Here is a 25416-nt window from a genome sequence, read left to right on the forward strand (position 1 = left end):
GGCACTGTACTTGTGACACACTTAATTTCTGAAAAGCGCATCGAATTCAGTAGTCTGATCTGGTCTTTTTTTTCTATTAGATAAATGCAAAGATGAGTGTATATTGAGTCTTACAGACACACACTCTCACTCTCGCTCTCTCTATTTCTGTGTGTCTCATATTCAGACAGTGCAGCAGATGTGGCCGTATATTTGCCAGTTTGTGGATAAACTCTTCCGTGAGACCATCGAGCCAGCTGTCAAAGGAGCGAACTCGCACCTCAGCTCCTTCTGCTTCTCCAAGATAGACATGGGGGACAAGGTACACACACAGACACACACACACACACACACACACACACACTCTCAGGAGCTAAGAAGAGTGTTGTAACTCTGTCAATTGTGCTAATAGTTCAGAGCAGTCAGTGGCCTGTTATTCCCACTTAGTTGCGGCCCACCGAACACCTGGGAACATCATTGCAGAGGTAGCATTGATGATTTTCATCTGCTGTCATGTTTGTCATCAGATGGAAAAGAAAGTTTCCATCACTGTTTTTCACATTTCTTCTTTATTCATAAACAAAATTCACCACTTCATCAAAGTGTAAATTTTTTTTTATAATTTTAATTTCCATCCATCCATCCATTAGCTTCCGCTTCTCCGGGGTTCGGGTCGCAGGGGCAGCATCCTAAGCAATGAGGCCCAGACCTCCCTTTCCCCAGCCACTTCCACTAGCTCTCCAAGGGGGATTCCGAGGCGCTCCCAGGCCAGCTGGGCGATATAGTCACGCCAGCGTGTCCTGGGTCTTCCCCGGGGTCTCCTCCCAGGTGGACTTGCCTGTGACACCTCCCAGGGGAGGCGTCCAGGAGGCATCCTAACCAGATGCCCGAACCACCTCAGCTGACTCCTCTCGACGTGAAGAAGCAGCGGCTCTACTCCGAGTCCCTCCCGGATGACCGAACTTCTCACCCTATCTCTAAGGGAGAGCCCAGACACCCTGCGGAGGAAACTCATTTCGGCCGCTTGTATTCGCGATCTTATTCTTTCGGTCATTACCCAAAGCTCATGACCATAGGTGAGGGTGGGAACGTAGATCGACCGGTAAATCGAGAGCCTTGCCTTATGGCTCAGCTCTTTCTTTACCACAACAGACCGGTAAAGAGCCTGCATCACTGCTGACCCAGCACCAATCCGCCTGTCAATCTCCCGCTCCCTTGTACCATCACTCGTGAACAAGACCCCGAGATACTTGAACTCCTCCACTTGAGGCAAGAGCCTATCCCCGACCCAGAGAGGGCTCTCCACCCTTTTCCGCCTGAGAACCATGGTCTCGGATTTGGAGGTACTGATTCTCATCCCAGCCGCTTCACACTATAAAAAAAAAAAGGGATATTTAGTTGATATTCAAACGCACACACTACATCTGGCAACTAACAAATGAGTTGAATCAAGTGGGTTTGATTAGTCTGCTTTTAAACTAACTAAACAGATATGAGACTCTGAAAGCTGAAGCCTCTGGAAAAAAACTCTGATTACTCAATTAAATATGTAAATGTTCGGTAGATGCGTCGTTTACCAATGTAATGAAAAGTGACAGCCCTTGGTGAGTTCTCTTACTGCTCTACAGCATGGTAAACTGTCCTAAGTTTTGGACTATACCAATCCACAGTAGTACAGTTCTAGAGGTATGTTGCAGTTATTCAGAGACATTTGTTTGATGATACAAACAAGAATGTCAGCAAGTGTGTGTTGGAGAAGGTTGTTTATATGCAAAGATGGCTTAAAGAGTTGTAAACAAAAACGCTTTAAAAACCAAAAAATATTAGTACATTCAGCTTCATACCTAGCATATAGACATGCTGTCTCTTCTCATCTACATTGTCTTATAAAGTAGACTTTTTTCAATGTAATATGCAGTCACAAGGGCTTTTACTAGATGCCTCAGTTGGAAGTTATGGGCTGTTATGATCATGACATTTTAGCTGACAAGCAAATGTCATATAAATAATAATTATGATTAATGATTTAATTGTCTTTGCTTGCTGTTTGAAGCTGTTAAAAATACAAGCCTTAATTTGGCCAGATTGCCTATTTTAGACATCTAACTTGTTAACTGTGTTAGCACTTTTTGTTCACTTATTTTGGTTGTACTGTCAAATACTGCGTGCCTGCTCACAGAAATATCTACAGTTCCATACAATTGTGTCTAAAGTTAAGCAAATTAACACGAGTGAAAATATAAGCCATAAAAGTCATTCTGTGAGCATCCTAAAAAGTTACAATTAGTTACTTACCTAACAATTCAAGCTTAGTCAGTGCTGCCCTCAAAATATTATAGTACCAAGGTTGAAATTTTGTTTTAATAAACCCCATGATGTCTCAGTGAATGCATTTAGTGCTCTCCTTTATTTACATTTATTTGCCTCAATCTAACACACCCAGTTGTTGCAGCATAATGTGACTGTGAAATCCAACGAATGAGGGAAATGATTGAAAAATTGCAAGTCATTGTGTTTATGTAATCATTGTGACAGCCCTAACTGAAAGCTTTAGATGCTCTTTCCGTTTACATATTTCTATTTCAAGATGCTCAGCACAGACATGTACAAGAAATGCAAATGTAAGATGCACAAACAAATTAGGAGCAGAGTGTTTATCTGTTGCAGTACTTATGTACCAATGTTAATCATCCTAATTCCACACCACCCCTTTCTTTCTCCCTCTCTCTCTGTCTCTCTCTGTCTCTCTCTAGCCTTTGCGAGTGAATGGAGTGAAGGTATATACAGAGAATGTAGACAAACGACAGATTATAATGGATCTACAAATAAGGTGATGCTCTTGAATGAGACCATTTTACTGTACTTCTTGGTGGTTATGTTTTGCACCTGGCCAGCAGCATTACATTACTGCAGATCATATGTGAGCCCATCTTGATTTGTTTTTATTTTGCTTATTTATGTATTTATTAATAAGTTAATTATTCACAAAGGGCCAGTGTGGCTGCAGGGTTTGACTCCAGTCAAGTAGAATCACACCTGATTCCTTTTGTTTAATCAGCTGGTCTCAGTCAACAAACAATTGATTGAACAATTGATTTAAGGGTTGGTGCACCCACACTGGTCCTTTGCTAATAATCATGAGTGTGTCTTAAATGTGTTTACTTGTGTTAATGTATTTTATGTGTTTGTGTAGCTTTATTGGAAACACAGAGATCGACGTGGAAATTAAGAAATACTACTGCAAAGCTGGCATCAAGAGCATACAGGTAAATAATCTCATGCTGCAACTAGATGTGTGTATATGTCTGGTTATGTGTGTGTGACTGAATTGCTGCAGTAAAGACAGCAGAGAGCTCTTCTTTTTAACTGTTTGTGCACACCAGTAATGATCTGAATGACTCTGCAGATTGGTGGCCCCTGTTATCTATGTGTGTATGTGTGGAGGGTGTGTGTGTCTGTCTGAGATTTTAGTATTGATCAGGTTGTTTCAAGAGTTAATTGCTCAGAGGTTGAAGTGTTTCCATAAGTGAGCTAATCTTGGTTGTGTAGAATTTGAACAGATAGAACAGACATGGGTCTCCGTGCACAAGCAAGTCTGGCTAACAAGCAGTCTGGCTAGTAGGTTTAAGAGGCTGTTTAAATTTCCAAAACCCATAATAACCACTGTTCTTTTGTGTGTATGTGTATAAGGTGAACTTGTAATGCAAGACATTCTTTGCATTTTAGTTTATAAATAAACAGTCAAACGATAAATAATCTGTAAACAAATGTGAGAATCCAAAACACATCTCTTTAAGCTGTAAAATCAAAGTTTGTGTTTGTGTAATAAGACAGTTGGATTTTGTGATATGAGCAAAGACATTCCTGTTCTTCGTAAGATATGTGTATGTAGTGTAGAAAAAAAAATCCTTATAATCAAATCTTTAAGATATCAAAAATTAATTGTGTTGTTTCATGTGAAATGCTGCTTTCTATAGAAACTTAACAGTTTACAATTGTGCACAATGATGATGATAGGAACCAGATGTCCAAAGAGTTAATGTCTCTAAAAGGTACATTACAGAAAGATATTACATTTAAATCTTAATGAATACATTGCCTGTTGCTAAGACATTGCTAAGACATTGCTTTACAGTAGTTTTGAGAGATGCTTTTCCCCTGAAATGCATTTTTGAGAGATACATGTAGCGTGTTGTAAGTAAAATAGTCTCAAATGATTATTAAGTCAGGTTTTTAGTCATTATTTTGCTATTATCAAAATTGTATATAGCTCACATGATGTATGAGTTCACAGGTCCTTTTTGGATAGCCAAAATATGACTGTATTTGTGGTGTGGCCATAGACTCCTGATTCTTATCACTGTATCATTATAAAGAACATATGTATTTAACTTTCTATACAATTTGACATTTAACGTCACAATTTAAGGATTTTTGCATCCCAACAGCTAAATTTTCAGTTGACTTAACCTTTAGTGTAGTCGTTTTGGTGTTGTAAAACAAACTGACGTGTAATGTGCATATTCTGAGGCAAGTGTTATAATCAGAAAGTAGTGGCCTATAGCATTAAGAAGGCTGACACAGCTAGTAGAGATTTGTTCATGTATCAATTTGAATTTATTCTGTTTTTTAGTTACATGGAGTGCTGAGAGTCATCATGGAGCCACTACTAGGAGACATGCCTCTGATTGGAGCACTTTCTGTTTTCTTCCTCAAAAAACCTGTAAGCCATGTGCATACATATGTACACATACATACATATATACAAACAAAGACCCTCCCAGTCGTCTCAATGGCATCCTTTTTCTGCTGGCTTTGCATTTTAAATTATTGTATGCAGTTTTCCCTTTATCCTGAACATAGTCAATCGTCCAGGATGATTGTTGTTTAAAGTTTACCTCTTTGGTCTTGTACTGGGAGCTGTGAGGCTAAAACTGTGTAAATGTGATTTTGTTTTTCCCTTCCAGTTAATTTAATAACTATTACAGACATCAACTGATCATTGATGAACAAAAAAACATTATCATCTATCCAAAAGCAAGTTTTAGTTCCAAAAATATTTTTCAATTAATGCATTCAACCATCGCATTACTAGAAGACATGCCTCTGATTGGAGTGCTTTTGGTTTTCTTTCCTCTAAAAACCTTCTGCCATCTTAAAAATGTGTGCCAACCAACACCCTCCAGACTTAATGGTATCCTTTTTCCTGGTAGCTTCACACTATTTGCATTTAAAAGCATAAACAACCAGTGCTGAGAATTATTCTACACACATACAGACCTCTACTGCAGCATAATTTAATAACTTCTCAAAGCACTATTTTATGGCTTTTAGTATAACTTCAGCAAGTACACAGGCATAAAGCCTTGAATTCTTCTCCAGCATAGTCATGAAGCAAGTAAGATTGAGCAGAGGAAACAGTGTGTGAAATTTTGATCTAACCCTGAATATAGCCTGAGAACATTTTGCCATAGTTCTACCCAATCCACAACACTTTTGAATCTAAACTAGACCAGAGTAACAAATATTCTGTCCATATTCAACCCATGCTTTTCCACACTGCAACAAATGATATCTTAGTAATTGAAATGATCTATTTGATCGATAAAAATAAAAAAAAAAAATAAAAAAAACTATTATAACAAGTTTATAATTATCTGAAAATGACAAATATTACATTTCTAGACCTGATTTAGGATGATTTCACTTGCCAAGATCCACTTATTTTGCGGTGCAACACCAACCAGAGACTAAACAATGCTCACGTTCATCATGATTGCGTCAAAGTAATCAAAGTAGTGGTTCACTGAAAAAGCAACTGTACACAGTTATACCAAATGTACTCAGTCGGCCAAGACGTTGGTGTTCAACGTTTGCGTCTTTACTTTTGCATTGGAAGCTTGAAAGCTGTGTAAGTGTGATTTGTTGGTAAACTATTTCTTTGTTAGTTTAATGACCGTAACAGCTATTATCTGATCAATAAACAAAAAATTAAAGGGCAAGATTTGTTGAAGTTTGGGCATGAAATATGAACCTGGAAAAATATTTCAGAAATGATAACTAAAATTAATGTGCATAGTTGAGTCTCGTCAGGTGTGGATAGATTTTAACTTTTGCTGCGGATCTCCAGGATCTGAGTTTGACAGCCCTAGTTTAGGGTGTGTTTCTGGGTAACTCCTGGGTGTGTTGTTGTCTAGAGTGACAGGAATGAGGAGTACACAGTAAAATCACTGCTTTAAATTACACACTGGTATGCCTTGATTCATCAGACATGCTTGCAGCCAAATTCTTTTTATTAGCACTCACCATTAGTGCTGTGACTCACAATGTTTTTTTTCTGACTATAAGGGCTACAACCACACACTTCATTATTAATTTAGCAGGTTCCAATTCTCATGAGCTCTAGATTCAGTATAGTTTCATTCTGGACCTGAGGAAAGCTAGTCTGACTTGTGACATGCACCACAAGCAAAGAAGAAAAGTAGGCGCCAGGCCTAAATCCCACCTCATTCCATCATTAGGATTATTTGATTCTCTGGAAGAAAAAGACTGAATTGTTTTTCAGTCCCACTTCTCATGCCTACATTACATTTTGGCACGTTACTGCCCCATCCTACACACCCAATAATTGAATAGCAACAACAGTACAATAGTTAAATAACAATATGCAGCAAAAACAGTGGATGTTTTTTCCATAACTTGTAACTCTTAGAAGTCACATTTAATACCACTGAACAAAAGAATGGTTAATTTTATATTACTTATTTCTTATTTGTAGCTCATTAAAGCAACCAGATAAAATCTGTTAGAAAAGCAGATTCTGTAGTTTAAGTTAATATTTTTGCCACATTTTACTTTCTTTATCATGTTAATACTTGAGGTCACTTAAAGCTAAAATGCAGACTGGAAATTAAATGGAAATGTAATTCATTGTGTAACTCCCTTCGTATCTAAACATGTAATCATGTAACTTTGAATAATCTGGCAAAATGAATGTAATAAATCTCAAATGTAAAGGTTAATTGTACTAAGGCTATGTGATTTATTCTTATATATTTTCTTTTTATTTATAAACATCTGCTCCTGTTGTCCCCCTTACATAAAGTTGCTGATCTCCTACTGCTTTATGTCCCAGTCACAACTCCCAGCAAGGAGGCTATTTAAGCTTTTCTGAATTTGTTAACAGTGCTTGTTATGAAAGTTTATTGCATTGTTGTTCCTAGCATAGCTGACGCTGCTTCCTACTTCCTACTGCATTTGCCACCTGTTTGAGGATCCTGCTATAAGCGAGTGTCCATAAATATGACCCTGCAGACTCATAATGGGTGCTTGTGTGACCTCCGTTTCAGAACAGGCCAGCAATTACATAGCTAGCTGTAAATTGCAGATATAACATTGTGCGAGGCACATTTATTTGTATAGCACCTTTTATAAATAGTGGCTTTTCAAAGTGCTTTACACAGACAGAAACATAAAAGCATTAGATAATAATACAGCTTATAAAATCGTTGAGATCTAGCACCTTAGAAGGGCTTTTGTAAGGATTGTTACAAAGACTCATGAAGTGCATAAGAAGTTAGTAATGCAATTACGATTGTACTTGAGTCGTTTCCAGCACCCTAAGTGAGGAAGAGCACCAAAAGTTACTGCTGTCACCCAATGAATAGCAGCTGTAACTGAACGAAAATATATCATTTATATATATTTCTTGATTACAACCCAAATAAATATCTTCATTGTTAAAACAAAAATGTTAAAATTTTAAACAATGTAGATGGTGGCTTTAACTGTTCTTTGGCCTGGGTGTTCAGCCATATCTAAACTCTAAGATGGATACTCATGCCCTGCATTGGTAAAAAAAATTTTTTGCCACCTCATCGCGCCTCATCCAGCAATTGAAGGGCTTAATAATTACCTGATAAGCTGGATCAGGTGTGTCATGCCAGGGAATACTTGAAACTGGGCAGGACTGAGGATGAATGCTGAGAATTGCTTTAGTCACGTTGACGACAGCTGAGCCGTCTTGCACTGTTGTAAATACTAAGGAAAAAAGATTTAGATCGATTGTACCTGTTTTTTTATTGTTGTTTACTTTTCCACAAGATATAAGTCTTTCTGTTAATTTAGAATAATTCTGTTTGTTTGAAATTCAAAGTTCAAATCCATTGTTAAATGATAGTGTGTATAGTTGTGGACATACATTTTTAAGAGTGAGTTCCCATTTGGCTGGATTGCTTTGAATAAAATGAACCACAGTTGCTCTTCAGTGTGATCTGCACAGCTTTTTTGGGACATGCAATAGACACATTTCTGACACTGTTTTGGCAAAGTTTTTTGTCATCAGTAGCTCTCAATTGTTTATTGTAGAATGGATAGTTTGTTTTAAAACTCTGTTTTATATTATTTTATATATTTAAAAATTAAATATTAATATTTTAATGTGCTGCACTTTCAGAATTTTTTACTTTTTTTTTTTTGCAGTAAAATCCTGAAGTTTTTTCACTGATTTGAAGTGATTTCCATGCAGTAAACAACAGTAATATATGGATGAATCGTCTCAAAACAAGACATACATAAAACCCACAAGCTCATTTAAACCACAATACAGCAGAGTTCAGAACATTTTTCTTGGATATTATCACAGTTATTGTCACCAAATTAATGTTATAAATCTATCTTAAATATATAATTTGTGACTGTTCTGTCCATAAGACTGTTGCTTACATCTTTTGGTTGTAAATTATACCAGTGTGAACACTAAGTGAACCAGAACTAATCTGAGAGGTATATGTTTCTGCTTTAGGCCTGGACCAAAGCAACTGAACTATACATGTAAACACACCCTAAGACAATCTTCAGCAAAGACTGTACTGTTTTCAAGAATCAGGTCTGGTCAATGTTCATTTTCTTATTTGTGTACCCTCGGGCCATTCCATAATAGCATTAACTCTGTGTGGTCTCTGTGGAAACAGCTCAACTGTTACAATCATGTCCATGTTTGGTGAAGAATGTGATGTGTTTTTTTTTTTTTTTTTTTAACTGCTTTCTGTGTGTATGTGCATTTGTTTCCACCCTGTCCTGAGGGGAGGGTGGATACTTGCTATTTAACAATGATAAGGATGAGGCAGTACAGTTTTGTACATTGTTTTTGGGCTATATTTTGTCATAAAGCTGTAGAAATTTGTTATAGTCTTTGGTATTTCTTTGACCTGTTTTGAATGTAGAAGAGTTAATAAGGAGAAACTAAATAGAAAACAAGTGTGTTTTTACGTTTTATTGTTTGGTTCATTTGGTTCAGACCAAGGCAGAAGATAATGTGTTTTTTCTTTTTAGTTCTGGTTCACTTTGTGTTCACACTGGCAAAATTGGCAAACCAAAATATGTAACCAAATGTTGTAACAATGTTTTGAATTTGGAAAAAAGGCCAATTGTCAACAAAATAGGCACTAGTAAATATTTAGCAAAGTTGAGGAAATATAGCAGTGATGTCCCACTGTGAACTAGTCTGAACACAGCATCTGGTGTTCATTTGGCATAGTAAAAAAGTATCCATTAAACTGTCCAATTAAAATTCAACTTTTAAAATGGAAAAGTATGAGTCATTCCTTCATTTTAATATGTAGTCCACTAGTGTTGCTGGTGTACAAAACACTTTCCATCGTGCTTTTATGTAAAACATTCGAAAAGTGGATTGCCTTGTCTTTGCACAGAAATATTTGTGGCCAAATCTGATTATCACCACATTATCCATGTCTTCCTGGATACAAAAGCTGTACTCTTACAGCATTTCTATCCATATGCTGGCTTTTGAACTTCATGCTGGTAAACTGATAGATAAATGATTAAATATCTTGTCTTCGTACTGTTTTTTTTAACATATAGATCCAAGTGGATTTGTAAATAATTTTCTGTTTCTAATTGCATTTAATGAACTATCACAACATTTTTGGAATTGGGTTTGTAGAAGTTATGTTATAGCCTTAATAACATATTTACTATAGATTTGTGTGAGCCTGCATGTAGTTCTGTGTTGGTGAGAGCTCTGTGACCTATTTTTGTGTGCTGAGGTGTGGCAATGTTTTATGTCCCTTGACTTGAGAAATTCAGGAAATGCGCAGATACACTCTCACACAGGTCTGTTTGTTTCGTTGCACACCATGCTGACTTGCCCCATAGTTTAGCTCTGAAGGGTGTGTTTCAGAAGGGTTCCTCTGTTGGAGAAATAGATTACCTCAATTTATTGCACTTTAGACAGCTCTGGCTTAATAATTGTGATTTTTCCATGAGCTGATGTCTGATTATACATGACTAAACAGCATTCACTAGGTAATGACAGTTTATGTTTGTGAATAATGGAACAGTAATATTGACTGCATAAATGTAGGCTTGTTCAACCTTTTACTTTACTTCTTAGTTAATATTTTCCTTGCTAAATTTTCAAATAATCTCTCAGGCATAACGCTTTCTTTTCTTCACTAAAGTTGACTGAATATTTGACAACTATTGTTGTTATTGGGTAAAATGTTATTAGGCAATAGGAGACTAATGCCAGAGCACTGCACTTTTTGTTCTTTTAATTATAGCATATGTAATTCATGTAGCCCCTTCCTACATTAAAATGAAGCTCACTGTGCTTAACCAGGAGGAAGGCAAATAAAATCCAGAATAAGAGAAGATTCATAAAATAGGGAAAATAACAGTAATAAATAAAAGGAAAAATAAAAATGTAATTAAAGTTCTTGTATAAAGGATTGCTTATGGATAAAATTACAAAGAAAAAGTGGGGGAAGTATGGAATTGGAACAAAACAATGTAGTTCTATTTTATTTCTATATTTATTTATTTACAGAATTTGAAAAATGCCAGCTGATCCTCACAATTTCTTAAAATTGCATTTTAAACTTGCCTTTGAAGTTAAGTAGTATTTTTTTTAACGTAAAAAGAAGTTTTTATGGTGCTTTTTAAAACTGACGATGACGTATATTTTGTAGGAGGAAACTCAATAATTTGTGAGCATACTTTAAAAAAATAAATAAATAAAAAAGCAGCTTCACTGCTGCTTTTGTGTTCCTTGCACCATTACAGTTTTTTTCTGAGTCATTTACAATATGTTTCATGTTATTAGTTTATTAAATCCTGGTATTTCTTTCTCTAAACAACACTGGCATGACTAATGAAGTCTATACGCACAATGAGTCTGAATTTCCCAGCTGCACAGTCTCAAGAAGCCTACAACACAGCCTGGAGACCAATGCACTTCTTTTCCAGACATGGAAAACACATGGGAAAATGAGATTTCTCAAAAAGCCTTAAAACTCTCAGATGCTCATGGAAAATCAAAGGCCATTCAATCATGTAATCTCAGTTCTTGTAGTTCTTACAGTAGATTCTTCTGAAATGATTAGAGTAGTTGCTGGTGATAAAAATATCTCTTTTTTCCCAGAGGATGCTTTGTTGTTGTCAGTGTTGCCAGCCTCAAATCTTGGTCTTCACTGCTGCTACACCAGGCAGACCTATATAAACCTCAGAGAGCTTTCACTGTATTCCATCTGCAGCTTGCTAGTGGACCACCTTTAAGGTACACCAGTAGTCTATAGAAATGTATTAATGTTTGAATTTTTGCAGTGAGTTAACTCTTAGATCTGTACAAAAATCAAACCCTGTTCTTCAGAATTTCAAAACTGACTTTACTGTTGGTGCCCTGCAGAGCAGCTGTGCAAGACTCACTGCTCTCTCGGTGACCACCCAGCTAAAAATAGCAACAATCACATTATCAGGTCTACACATGATGCCACAATAACAGGACTGATAAATGGCAGATAGAGACGTAAAGACAGACAAAGCTGAGGACCTGGCAAGGTGATTGCAGAACAGTAGTGTGCTATATGTGTAAGAATGCTGCCTCAGCAAGACAGTGCCTCAAAAATAAGAAAAAAGTATGTTTACAAAAAATAAAAAAGTCTCGTTGAGATTATTTTAAATGGGTCAAATGCATAGAAATGTGGTAAATTATCTTCGATATCACATGGAAAATGAAGAGAAACATTTATTGCCTTTTATTTCACGTCATTAAAGATTAACTTTGGTAAGCCATTATATTCTACTGAAGTAATATAACATGAGAGGGAATGCAATGGCTGCAATCTTGAGCCAAATTCAGTAAAACCTTGTTTATTTGTGTGTGGATTAATTTCATTATGCACATATTGTAAACATATTCTTTGGGACACATTTACTTCAAAATGGGACCTAACTGTTCACTTTGTGGCCTTGAGAGACAGACTTGCAGATAAAACAATATGGATAGAGGGTTTTCGAACAAGTACAGAGTACATTTTATACTCTGTAGTTTCTCATGCTTCCATTCATACTCTCTGTATACTTGTGCAGTCAGTTATCAATAAACATGTTTTTCCTGCTCCATTTATATTTTGAACCAGGTATGATAGAGCAAGGACAACACAAAACTATGTAATTCAGCTGTACTGAGGGCAAAACTGAAAAACAGCATTGTCTGAATGCATTTTATAGGCCTGATGCCTGTAATTCATATATATTTCATATTATTGATTACTCTCTGGGCTTTGTCCGTATTGATTATCTGCTCACAAGCAAATGCCCACTGCGTTTTGCAGGTAACACACGTATCCTTGAACCCATCACAAGTTGCAAAACAACACAACTGCTCCAGCAGATGATCCATGTACACATTCCATATTTCAGTAGTTACAGTGTTGTTCATTGGAGTCTGTAGTTGCAGAACAAAAACTGATCTTTAGTTTAAAGCTCTTTATGATTGAGCTCTTGAACTACATTTCTTTTTTGCTTTTTGTATGTCTGTTTAGTAGTGAACAGGAGTAAGAGAGAGGCAAAGAAAAAAGCACAATGGCACAAAGACATGCTTATACCCATTATCCTTATATGCAGAAACTCCTTGTGTACTAAAGTCTGTGTTTGTTTTTATGCTTTTTCTAGACATTGGACATTAACTGGACTGGTCTGACCAACATGCTGGATATCCCAGGATTGAAGTGAGTCTTTATGCATATCTTATTTTTTGCTGGCAGTTTTTAAGTGTTTGTTGTGACATAGTTACTCAGATATAAATAAACATAACCCAGCCCAGTTGAGTGCCATATGTCTATATTACAATTGTTTCCAGGGAAACACCCTGAGGTAGAAACAGAAAGTGCACTGAGCATATGGCGCTCATAGCTTTGCTTAACGCGGGTGATGATTTTTTTGTTGGAGAACTGTGTTGTCAATACACAGTGTTGTACATACACAGCGCTGAGTGTGTTTTTCTACTTTGGATAAAGCGTTGATTCGGTTAAAATTATGTGTGTGCACGTTTCTCTTGTTTTCACTGACACACACAAACAGAAACTGCTAACTCACTATAGTGGCGCTGATGCTAGCTTTGGCAGCAACAAAATGTTTAGTATAACATTTTTTTTCTTCTATTTTCTAGTCTGGTAATGCACTCTTCCACACGTTACCTGAGACCTTACACATCTTCTCTGACCTTAACCATAACCTTCTTTTGTCTTCTGTTTAAGAAATTAGTAACAAATCACTCTTTCCATCAAACATTTGAAAAATATTGTTTATTGTAGGGGGTTAAAAAAACAGGTCTTGTCAGCCGCTATCATTTTATATTTATAGTTTAGATTCTAGTTTTAATGCTGTACTGTTTCAGTTACACAAAGCTTTAATGACTGATCAACATTGGCTGACCGCTTTATTAAGTACCTCACGGTCCATTCTGTCAGCTCCACACACCATATAGGTACATTATAGCCTGCAACTAACCCCCTTTTTACCCTGTTCTTCAGTGGTCAGGACCCCCACAAGACCACTTAGTGGCACGTGTTATTTGGGTGGTGGATTATTCTCAGCATTGCAATGAGACTGACATGTGTTAGTGTCTGTTGCACTGGTATGAGTGGATCAGAGAAAGTAGTACTGTCTCAGTGTCACTGCTGGACTAAGGATAGCCCACCAACCAGAAATAACCAGCCAAAAGCATCAATAGCATGACCACTGAAGAACTAGAAGATGACCAACGCAAACTGCAGCAACAGATAAGCTATCGTCTCTAACTTTACGCAATGTGGACCAAAACAGTCAGTGTGTCTACCACCACCATGTTAGTGTTACTGCAGTGCTGAAAATGATCCACCACCCAAATTATATCTAATCATAATAAAATCATTCAAATGAATGATAAATGATTGCAAACTTTTAAACTGTGATTCCAGGCTTTCAATGGTACTATGGTTTATTACATTTAAAGTACCAGAAAAAAGGGACAAAATTACAAATTCTTTCTCTTTTGTTCATATCATGTTGGACAGTAAAAAAAAAGAGAGAGAGAGAACTGCCTATTTTTGTTTTTTGGGATTGAAGGAATATAAATTCAGTCCTTTAGAACTCGAGTGTGCTGAAGCAGAGGCTGGGAGTGAGCTGACTACACTGAGGTTTCTGGGCTTGGTCAATATTGCATCAGGGTGAGAACCTGTGAACATTTTGTGCAAGAGTCAGTACACACACGCTGGAGCTAGAACACAAACGGTTGTTCTGACATTGTCAGGTATGCCAGTTGCTGGAACAGCTACCATGACATAGATTTTAGTTTCTTTGTATACACACACACATACACACACACACACACAAACATAAACACACAGTGCAGTCCTGAAAATGCTGCTATACTTTAGGGCTTATGGGAGTCTGCCCTTAGGCCTCACAGAGAGAGGAATCATATTACCTCACAAATGATTTGCATGGTTCATCCAAACACCAGCCACTTGAACTCACTCTTGGGAATGTGTTAGAGCACAAGTGTGTATTGTTGTGTGTCATGATAGGATGGGTATCTTACATGAGTTGTATGTATGCCTCCCTTTTATCCCACTCTTCAGATTTCTTGCCCTTTAAAGGTCTACTAGCGGCCCTGTAATGACTGTTGTTTGGTTTCCCCATGACTCACCCTCTTGCTCTCTCTCTTTTTTTTCCTCTCTCTCACACGCGCGCACACACACATTACGGTCATATAAAGGGTGGTGCCAATGTGTTGTGGTTTAGATTGTTCAAGCTGTATTCTTCTTTTCTTTTCAAACATTGGGACACACCCTCCCAGTCAGCTACAATAGCTCACTCCATCCCTCTGGTGGCCATGGCAAAGAAACACACCTTCATGTCACCATCAGCTTGGGGGTAAAAAATATTTAGATGGGCATTTTACTGATTTCTGCTGTTCAAATATCTGCATTTTTAAACATGTAGTAGTCAAATGGCCCAACAGCAAAGTATTTTAAAAATGGTCTTTTACACTGGTATGAAATCAGTCCTGTGGTACGATTCGCCTGGTGGCAGTATTGCTTTTTTGCCTGGGATGTTTATTTTCTGATGATTCTGCACACCTTGATGAGCTGGACTGATTTTCCCATCCACTTCAGGGTTTTGCAGTCTGACACTGCATTTACTTTACAGCAGAGCTCAGCATTTTTCATTTAGACTTTTACCGATTTCTGTGGAGACTGGAAACCTGTGCTGTACAATGGATTATATGAGTTCAAAGCAAGCAATGAGACTGAAAAAAGTGGAGAATTTCTGAATTCTATGGACAAAAAACACATTTCTTTACCTGACAGCCTGTCAGATTGTTGAAATGTGGCACAGAGTGTTTTATGTTGAGCAGACAGAGGAGAAGCTAACAGGAGATAATTATAATGATTGAAGAAATAAGTTTAATATATGTTCAGTGGGAGATTGTTTGGTGAATTTTTAAATAGTGTTAAAAATAAAATTAGGGCTGTTGTCCCTAGAGTTTTGTTGTGTTACAGAAATATCCAACTGCATGTTCTTTACTCTAGACAGCCAAGCATTTTAGCAACGCACCCTCAAAGTCGAATACAGCCTGATATGGTACAGCTGCTGTAGCAAAACATGATGCTGTTAGTGGTGTCCTATGGTGTCCCTGGCATTGGAGCTATAGTATTTTATATACTGTGTAGCAACCTAAGACAGTTGACTGATTCTTAAAGGGTCTTGTTTTGGCTTGATATGTCCTGCCAATTCTTCACACAATATCTAAACCATGGCTCTTCAGCTAACCATGTCAAAATTGGTCAGGTATACCCAACATCTCAGGTACTGGTATTTTGGTGAAGTATGTGATGCAACTACACAATTTGTAGTCAGATGCCTTAAGGGCATGGACAGGTAGGCCATCAGGTTCAGCAGCTTTGCACTAGATTCTGATCTGTTTTGTGATGATGTTGCTGTAGTATCGATTTGTACGCATTCCATACATTTTTTAAAATGTAGTCCAGTATGTGTTTACTGGACAGACATGCTGGAAAATTCTGAATGTGACTGCTGGAAAATTTGCCCAGATAAACTCACCCATGACGGAAAGTGAAGGTTTGTAAGTAAGGATATTGTAAGCACTTATTATTCTGGGGAGCCGTGTGTTATTTAAAATGAAACCGCGTGAGTTGTGATCAAAGATCAAGGGTCAACCAGCCAAACGGATTAGCTTCAGGTGTAATTCTCTGTAGCATAGTAACAGGACTGTTGTTGAAAGAGACAACATATGATTAAAACTTTGAAATATGCCTTACTTACAGCTGTACAGAAACACTTTTCTTATGTGGAACTAACCCCTCTCTTCTCCACTGCAGCACCACTCAATCTATGTCATGTGCACGTCATTTAAAATTGTATCACGTCATTGAACTCATTACTATAACAACTACTTAATTCAAAGTGGATTAAAGTGTGGTTTCGGAATCTGTATCTGTACGTACTTATAAACATGTGCGCATGCTTGTATATGGTCTGCAAAAAATGGTATCGATGCATCCCTAGTTTATATTTTGTTTTTTGTTTTTTTCCCCAGTATGTCAGACTCAACAAATAATAATTGTGCACTAATATTTGCGCAAAAAATGTCATATTTACTTGTTTCCTGGAGAGGATGTGGTAACTTTTTTGTCTTAGAAAATCAGCAAAATGTGTGTTTTAGCTACGGGAAACATCTTCCATTTGCTTATTTTTTGAGTGGTAGCATGACTTATGAATGCACAGTTCAGGATAAATAGTGTTTCTCCCTCTCTCTTGCTTTCTAAACCTCTCTTTCTTCTTCCCCTCTCTCTTAGTGGACTGTGTGATGGAGTCATTGAAGATATTATCTGCAGTTACCTGGTGCTGCCCAATAAAATATCCATCCCACTGGTGGAAGATGCACAAATGGCAAAACTACGCTTCCCTATACCTAAGGTATGAGCTTACTTTTGCATTTACTATCTTTACCTTTTATTATTTCTGGCCTATGCTGACCAGAATCAACCAGTATTCCTGACATTTTATTAGGAATGTAGAGGGAATAGTTGTAGTATTTTACAGTGATTTGTGGTTTGAAAAAAAGGATTATTTGTTCAGTGTACACCCTCATGCTACTAGCCCATTTCAACAATCGTAAGAGTAGGAGCTTGTATTACACAGAACACAGAAACCTGATTCTTTCATAACTGATCATTTTTACTTGCTGTACTATAACTTTCACTTCATCTAAATGTGTTTGTGTTGTGTTTGCAGGGTGTTTTGCGAGTGCATTTTATGGAGGCACAGGACCTGTTGGCTAAGGACACGTTTCTGGGTGGTTTGATTAAAGGCAAATCTGATCCGTATGGGGTCATTAAAGTTGGCAACCGTCTCTTCCAGAGCAAAGTCATCAAGGACTGCCTAAACCCTAAATGGAATGAAGTATATGAGGTTTGTTGATTCCTGCAGATGGTAATGCAAATTGTAAAATGAGTTTTGCGTTGAATGCTCCTTAAAATGGTTAAGTGATTTTAACATTATAGTGCTTTTAGGAAACATGAATGGAGTGTGTGAGGAATGTTTTATGTGGCCTGTTTGTATTTAATTAGTTAATTTGGTTAAGGAAGTGGATATAATATTGCTTGGTTCGGAGTCTGAAGAGATGTTTGCTAGCTTAGAGCTCACAAGCATTGGAATAAGGACTCAACTTTTTAATGCCAGCAAATGTGAATGAACCATAGTTGGAAGCATTACTGTCCAGTTTGATGGTTGAGCTGTTGAACCATGTGGTTGAGTGTATTGGATACTGGAGTATATTATTTGATAAGTACGCTTCACTGAACAGCTGTGTTGTGAAGTTAACAGAAATTAATATATTAGGGAAGCAGTACAGAAAATGTAAAATTTTTAGGCATGCATTCATGTGTCTATATGTGTGTTTTAGGCGTATGTGTATGATCAGCCAGGCCAGCATCTGGAAATTGAGTTGTTTGATGAAGACCCTGATGAAGATGACTTCCTGGGCAGGTAATGCTTCTTTGTCCATAAAACAAGTGAATAAATAGTATATCATTTAAGATAGAGACTTTCAAAGTACAATTATTTAAAACTGTGTTCTTTCTTCCTGAAGGCTTGTCATTGACGTTACCGAGTTGCAGAAGGAGCAGAAAGTTGACGAGGTAAACAGTCTTCACATTTAGTTTAGATCCAGATTTGCAGCCACCAAAAACTGAAACATTTTTACCTATTTCTGGCCAAATTTTTGACCAATAATTACAAAGATGAAAACTGAAGTGTCAAAATCAAAACATGAAGAATTTTAATGGTAATGAAATTGGGAAATGGTTATTAAAACACTGTTCCTTTCACTCTCCACTGCTGATCAGCACAGATGCAGCAGCAGAGGAAAAATGTTGCCCCCCCCCCCCCATTGGCCCATTTCCTGGTCTTTAGGAGGGACATTAGACAAGATTATCTAATCTCATACCAAATATCAAGATAGGACAAACAAGAATTTGTCCCCTGCTGTTTGATATTATTTGAAAACATGACTTTCCGCTCTGTACACAGAACATATCAAAACAGAGGCAGAAAGGAAATTCCCCATTACTACAGCAGTGCCATCTGTAGCCTTAATGTTTTGGGGGGAAAAAAGCAACCCACAGAGCCATAATTTCTTGCTTTGGATGACCAGTTGTTCTCTCTTGTTGCGAACACTATTTCGTGGCAAATACCGTTGCCTACATACTGTAATACGTTTAGTAAGTTTATTCTATGTAAATTGTTTTATTTATTGCCACCTGTTTCAGTTTTATTTAGTTCAGTGTATCCTGAATTTCCATTGCACCAAAAAACTGATCTCAGTGCATCAGTAGTCACTTTGTATTTGGGATGCAACTGTTTTTTTTACAACTGTTTATTTATATATTTATGTGTTTGTTTAGTGGTTTGTGCTGGATGATGTGTCCTCTGGAAAACTGCATCTAAAGCTGGAGTGGCTCACTCCTCTTTCTACATCTGATAAACTGGACCAGGTATCCCTCAAACACACACAAGTACATGCATATGAACACTCATATACATCTCACACAGATGTGTATTGGACATGACAAAACTCACTGGCAATCCCAGACACTGAATGTATAGAAAATTAAAAGTGAGGGTCTGTTGAGCTGTTGATCTTGTGTGCAGTTAATTATTAGGTGTGTGTGGGTGTGTTGCAGGTGTTGAGCAGTATTAGGGCAGATAAAGGGCAGGCTAATGATGGACTCGCTTCAGCACTGCTGGTCGTACACCTGGACTCAGCTAGGAACTTGCCTGTAAGCACAGATGCACGCACACACACACATACATACACATACACAAACAGGCAAATATGCCCATGCACACACACTCACACACACGCACACATATACACACGTTTTGTTGCTTTTTTTTTTTTTTTTAAGATTCCTTTCTTCGTCTCTGCCCTCTCTCTCCTTTCCTCCCTATTCCATCATGTTATCTCACTTTTTTATTCTTTTCACTCTAAGCCCTGTTTGGCAACTGTAGTTCCAGTTAGGGATGCACCCAATCCTATACATTTTCTTGGGTTTCGACCAGGTTAACTGTCAGTACTATTTCTTACTCATGATTGCTTTGAAATGCGAGAGAGTCATTCCACAATGTGATGTACCTCACGTTCTCACTTTGTGTTTTTATTAATGAAACTGAATGTTCTGAATGTGCTTTTTTTAAGGAGATGAATACATGTGAAATGCACCATTGTTTCTCTAAATGCAACCCAACGTCAAAATAAAAGCCTCGTTTAGGAGGGCTTTTCTAATTTTGTTGTGCTCTTCACACTAGCTTTATCAGAAAACAGCTATTTCAGACTTTTACATTTATATTAGTAAAATGTAGGGAAACTAAATTAAATTTAATACAAAAAATAGATAGGATGTCTACAGTGATGATTTCGTGGCCTTGGTAAAATACTAGTTCAGTGAATATAAATTTCTTCAGTTAAGTTAAAGAAGGGAAAAAGTATCTGATTGGACTCTGTATTAGCCAATATCTTCACTTCAGGTGTCAGAACCAGTATGTAGTGAACAGAAGTTGCATCTGTGCATTCTTCTGCCTTATGCATGGTCATCTGTGCTCACTTCTATATTTCAGCGTTCATATGTGCTTTCAGCTTCTTTTCATTTCTCTTTCCGTCTCTTTGACTCTTACCTACTCCTCCCTTCCTCTCTTTTTCTTTCCCTTTGCCTCCTTTGCTGTGTCACACTTTTTCCTGTGGGGAAGAGTGTGTTTGAGGGTGACCTGGGCAGTGGTTGTCTGAAGGAGCGTCGCACTGCAGGTCTGGTGTTCTGTGAGAACACTGCAACCCTCTACAGGACTCTGTTTGTGAGTCTTTCTGCTTGCGTTTCTTTTGTCAGCATGGTAATGATGATGTTGTTGTTGTTGTCGTTGTTATTCTTGTTGCTTTCTTTTGCTGTCAGATCAAAGTCTTTCTTAAGTACATTAATGAAGCAAGATTTCAGTCCCAGTCATTTCTGATGGTCCACTTGTCATAAAGTGGTCACACAATGTAAAGCAAGTTTTGTAAATTTGTGTAAGTTGTGTAAAAAGTATAAAAACAAACAAATTATGAAGCTTGATATGACAGCAATGTATCCTTCTTTGAAATGATAAAAGATGAAAGCATCTGTTTTATTTGTTTTTCCTTGTGGCTGCTGATGTCTGTAGGACTTTATGTGACTTAATTAATTTTTTTGTTTTCTGCTTTGCCTTTCTAAAATTCACGCTAAATAGAAGTTGATTGAAATAGTGCTATGAGAACCAAAAGCGTTTGTGTGCCTGTCAGTTAGTTCTGTATGCTTGTATTTAATTACAGCATGAGTCAATTTTGTTGTTTTTCATCTCGAAGCTGATTCCTGGAATATTATTGTAATATTAACACTAAGGAATATTTCAGCATTTTTCAGCCTGATCCCTATCTGCCACAGCTAGCTGTCATATGAAGACAGTCATTTTGACACATTTCCCTGCACTTAGTAAAAGAATAGAATATCTGTGATTAAATATCACATTTATAGTGAATGATAATGGGCAATTTCTGACGTAATTGCAGAAGTATTCCTGTACCAAGCTGGCAGATAGGGTAATTGAAAATCAAGGATAGGAATATAGTGAGTACAGAATAGAAGAGTGGCTGTGTACTTCCAGCGATGAAAGAACTACACAAAATGAACCACAGCTGAACATGCAGTTGCATGCTAAAAAGAACCATTGTAGTCTTTTTCTGATCATTCTCACACAAGAATAAGAGTAATTTACCATACTATCAAAATTAGAATATTTCTATAAATACTTTCAGTTAAAGTTAGGCGTTTGGATTGTATTTTGCAGAGGTTTTCAGACACGCCACAAAGAACAAAACGCAGTATTGCATATTATTACATTATAACATGGCAAAGTCATGTGGGCACAGATTCTATATGAGCTAAATAAGTGCTGTGATTCAGTGATGAAGAGCAGTAGGAAGGAATGAATGGAAGTTGGCCAGTGTTTGATATAAGTGTAGATATTTCTCAAACTTATTTTTACAATGAAGAAACAAATCTAATAAATGAATTTAAATGACCATATATTTTTGACATTTTGGCTCCCATTATGGTAAAAGCAATGAAAGTTGTATTTAATTATTGTTTGTAATTGTGAAATTATGATTTAATCTATATAATTGTTTTAAAAGGTATTCCGTAATCATGATGATGAACACTGCAGATGTGCAGGCAGTTGCAGCCTTGATGGCCTTATACTTTTTGACAGGTTTTCATAGGAATAGTTGGTATTATAAAGAACTACAAATATTAGCCATGACATAATTTCATTATTTTTATTGTTAAAATTAGCCATAAAACTTTATGGTAGTTGTTTACATCTGTACACTGTAATGGTCTCTATCTGCAAATGTGATGGGTGGATGATCATTTTGACTCAAATCAAAGAAATATGGTCTTCATAATGGCAGTGATTTTTTTTTTTTTTTTTTTTTTTTTGGTAGTTAAAACTGTCAGTGTTTTTGTTTTTCAAAAAAAAATCTGATTGCATTGGAATTTCTTTCAATCTGATTGCATGTTGAATGAAACCAGGTTTTCAGTTTTACACACCACTTCACTTTGTGTTGGATGTTTATGAAGATATGCCATCTTGAGCCTTCTAATAGGTATTAATAGTTAATGTAGTGTAGTTTTGTGCTGTGGTGAAACAGCCTGTATAGCCTGTGAACTGGAAGTCTTATTGTTGTGTCTGCTAAGATCATTGCAGAGTCAACATATTTGTACATGATTCTATTAAAAATATATATACATAGTCAACTGTAGATGTTGATGTGCTGTATTTTGCTCATAAACATCACCCTAAAGTGAAGTGTGAGTAAGACTCCTGCTGTGGATTGCCTTTTCTACTCTCCTCATCCTTTTTCTTCATTCATTACCTCTCTCTTGTCAGTGTTTTCTGTTTGTGATGCTGTTCTTTTTTCTGTAAACATCACTAATAAAACACTCTCTCTCCCTCATAAACATTGTTATATAACATGCTATTATTAACCCTTAAAACATGGTGTGAGTGTCCCAGTGTCTGTCATGTCATTAGAAGGAGTAGTTCAACTAGCAATCAAATTTTCATTATTTTCAGTCACAAAATAGGTGTTCACACATTGGTTCTGTATGTATAAATATAATTTGAATGTAAATTGAATATATATTAATCTCCAGGCCCTAATATGTTGCTTAAAAATAATCTAAATTTGGTTTTTGGTCAAACTATTCCTTCAACTTTCTTGTTTTGGGGGAATTTGATGTCATCTAATCTGTTGTTCATTTTGTCATGTCTTCCATCGCTCAGTTTGTGTATTCCAGGGGCTTGTTTGTTGTGGTAACATGGTTTTAATCTCTCCTTGCATGCTCTCTTCTAATTACTCTTCTGCCTGTGCGCGTGTGTGTGCGCGCACACGCACATATTGTGTGGGGTCATCCTCTTCTTCCTGGGAAAAAGCGCAATCCATTAGAATTCAACCATGCAGGTCTGAAGGAGTCCTCAATCAATAAAGCACTAAAGGTAATGGCACACTACTTAGTGATGTGGGCACATTTATCCAAAACATCACATCCAAAAGTGTACACCTAACAATAAGCAAACACTTAGCAGGAAGTATTAAAAGGGAAAAATATATGTTTACTGGTTTGTTGTCCACATTATCTATTCCAGAAGTAATGACCTTTTTGGTAATGTATACAATTTTGATATGCTGTAGAGGAGATTGAATTTGTTGTTGAATTTGAGTCTACATTTTTGTTATGTGACTAATATCATCATGCGTAGACACATTGCCATAGATATAACATTTTGAATGTGCATGCATGTAAAAGAACAGGAAAGACAAAAAGTTAAGAAGATTATAGGCTGATTTAATGGAAGGTTACATTTCAGTCAGTATTATAAATCGGCCACTACCCAGCAAGATAGACTGCATCTGTTATAAACATAGACAACTTGGGGTCAGATTTACTAATGTTTTGCACCATGGTACTTTTGTGCCCATAATAAGATAAGGACAGTCACTATTATTTTGCCCTGTTTTTGTTGTATGTGCGTTTATGTAAGTTTTTTTCCCAGAGCACAGAATACTGGGAGGATATTATTTTAATGAACAACCTTCTCCACTTAACCTAATGATGTTAAATACTGACTCAATGATTATTCCCACTATTCAGCAATCCAAGCTACATCCAGTTAAGGTAAAACAGTTAGCTAGGCACTGGGTTGGGGGGAAAAAAGGATACATAAGTGACCATCTAAACAGGATATGCAATATTAACTATCATTCGTTAAAAGTTCAATTAAATTGCAAATAACAGAGAAGGGAGCCATTAGTGTTCCCTCTTACTGCTTACAGCAGCGGCAACCCACAACATACTATATTAAGCAAGGACACACACAGCTGAAGCACAACAGCTTTAACCGTAGCTTGCCATACACTGTGTAGCATTTGAACCCGGCGCCTGAGTAGTCTGCTATTGGATGAATGGCATTGGGCAGACTTAACTTAGGGTGCATTACCAACATCTACTAGGGGATAGATAAAGTCCTTGTGCACATTTCAAACAAAGCTGTCAGTCAGCCAGAGAGCATAACTGCCTCCAAGCAAGCTCACTGGGCGGTCCAATAAAGCATATCAGTTTTCCAGTGTTAGTTTTCACATTTTTTTAGTCTGCAGAACATATTACAGCAGCCTTTTTGACATTTGAGCTTTTAAAGATTGAAAATGCAGACCAAACCTTTCTTCTAACCTAGGACACTAACACCTTAAGCCAGGTAAGAGTGGTGTCCAGATTTCATGTGATTGATATTTTTTTGTTCTGTAGGCCTGGTTTGACTAACCAAACCATAACCAAACTAATCCATGTCATTTTGTGTGTGAGTGTGTTTGAAGAAGTCATGTAAAAGTACTATGCTCTGAAAATTGTTCGGGGCTAATCACTAGCAGTAAAATCAGCCAATGGTATGCTTGAAACCAGATTGTTGTTTTGAAGTTTGTGATATCCTGGAAAAACCAACAGATTACTTGAGTGTTTTATTAGTTATATACAATGTCAAAAATATGTTCATGAGCAGTGTGTTTTTGCCAACTTTAGAGATATGTAAGGCATGCAGTTAAGATGGTAGAGGACATTGTGTGGTATATGGTTTCAGTTTCAGGTTTAGACTGTATACGGTGGCTTGAAAGAGAATGAAGTTTGTTAGGCATTAGTTGGACATCTCAGTACTGATTCAATTTCCAATTTGTTTAGTAGTTTTTTAAATCTTAATATAGTTTTAAATTAAGCCTAAGTTTGTGATTTGAGCTTGAGTCCTACGCATGTCTCTAACAAATCTGTTCTGAATGGCTAGCTGTGTTTTATGGCTTCTTCTCTTGTAATCAGGTTTCCTGGGTATGTGGGCTCTTTCACTATACCTGCTGTTCATCCACATTCCAAATTACATTTTACATCTTTGGAAAAGTATCTACATTTTGTAGGTTAAGATTAGTTCCTTGAGTTACATATATTGGGGGAATAC

The 25416-nt window shown here is 36.9% G+C and overlaps 1 protein-coding gene across 4 annotated transcripts in view; it reads left to right on the forward strand.

The window, feature by feature from the left end:
• The window catches only part of esyt2a (extended synaptotagmin-like protein 2a), a 45032-nt gene that overhangs the window by 9939 nt on the left and 9677 nt on the right, over positions 1-25416 (forward strand). Inside the window, exons 3-15 of one of the 4 annotated variants that reach the window (XM_017699228.2) lie at positions 167-301; positions 2733-2809; positions 3173-3245; positions 4613-4702; positions 12955-13010; positions 17145-17265; positions 17584-17760; positions 18254-18336; positions 18440-18488; positions 19254-19343; positions 19533-19628; positions 20596-20697; positions 23353-23415. In XM_017699228.2, the coding sequence (XP_017554717.1) occupies positions 167-301; positions 2733-2809; positions 3173-3245; positions 4613-4702; positions 12955-13010; positions 17145-17265; positions 17584-17760; positions 18254-18336; positions 18440-18488; positions 19254-19343; positions 19533-19628; positions 20596-20697; positions 23353-23415 (1212 nt within the window). The remainder of the gene's footprint in view (positions 1-166; positions 302-2732; positions 2810-3172; positions 3246-4612; positions 4703-12954; positions 13011-17144; positions 17266-17583; positions 17761-18253; positions 18337-18439; positions 18489-19253; positions 19344-19532; positions 19629-20595; positions 20698-23352; positions 23416-25416) is intronic. The other 3 variants (XM_017699229.2, XM_017699230.2, XM_017699232.2) reach the window with 3 other exon arrangements.

This window comes from Pygocentrus nattereri, chromosome 19 (assembly GCF_015220715.1).
Source record: "Pygocentrus nattereri isolate fPygNat1 chromosome 19, fPygNat1.pri, whole genome shotgun sequence".
NCBI lineage: Eukaryota > Metazoa > Chordata > Actinopteri > Characiformes > Serrasalmidae > Pygocentrus > Pygocentrus nattereri.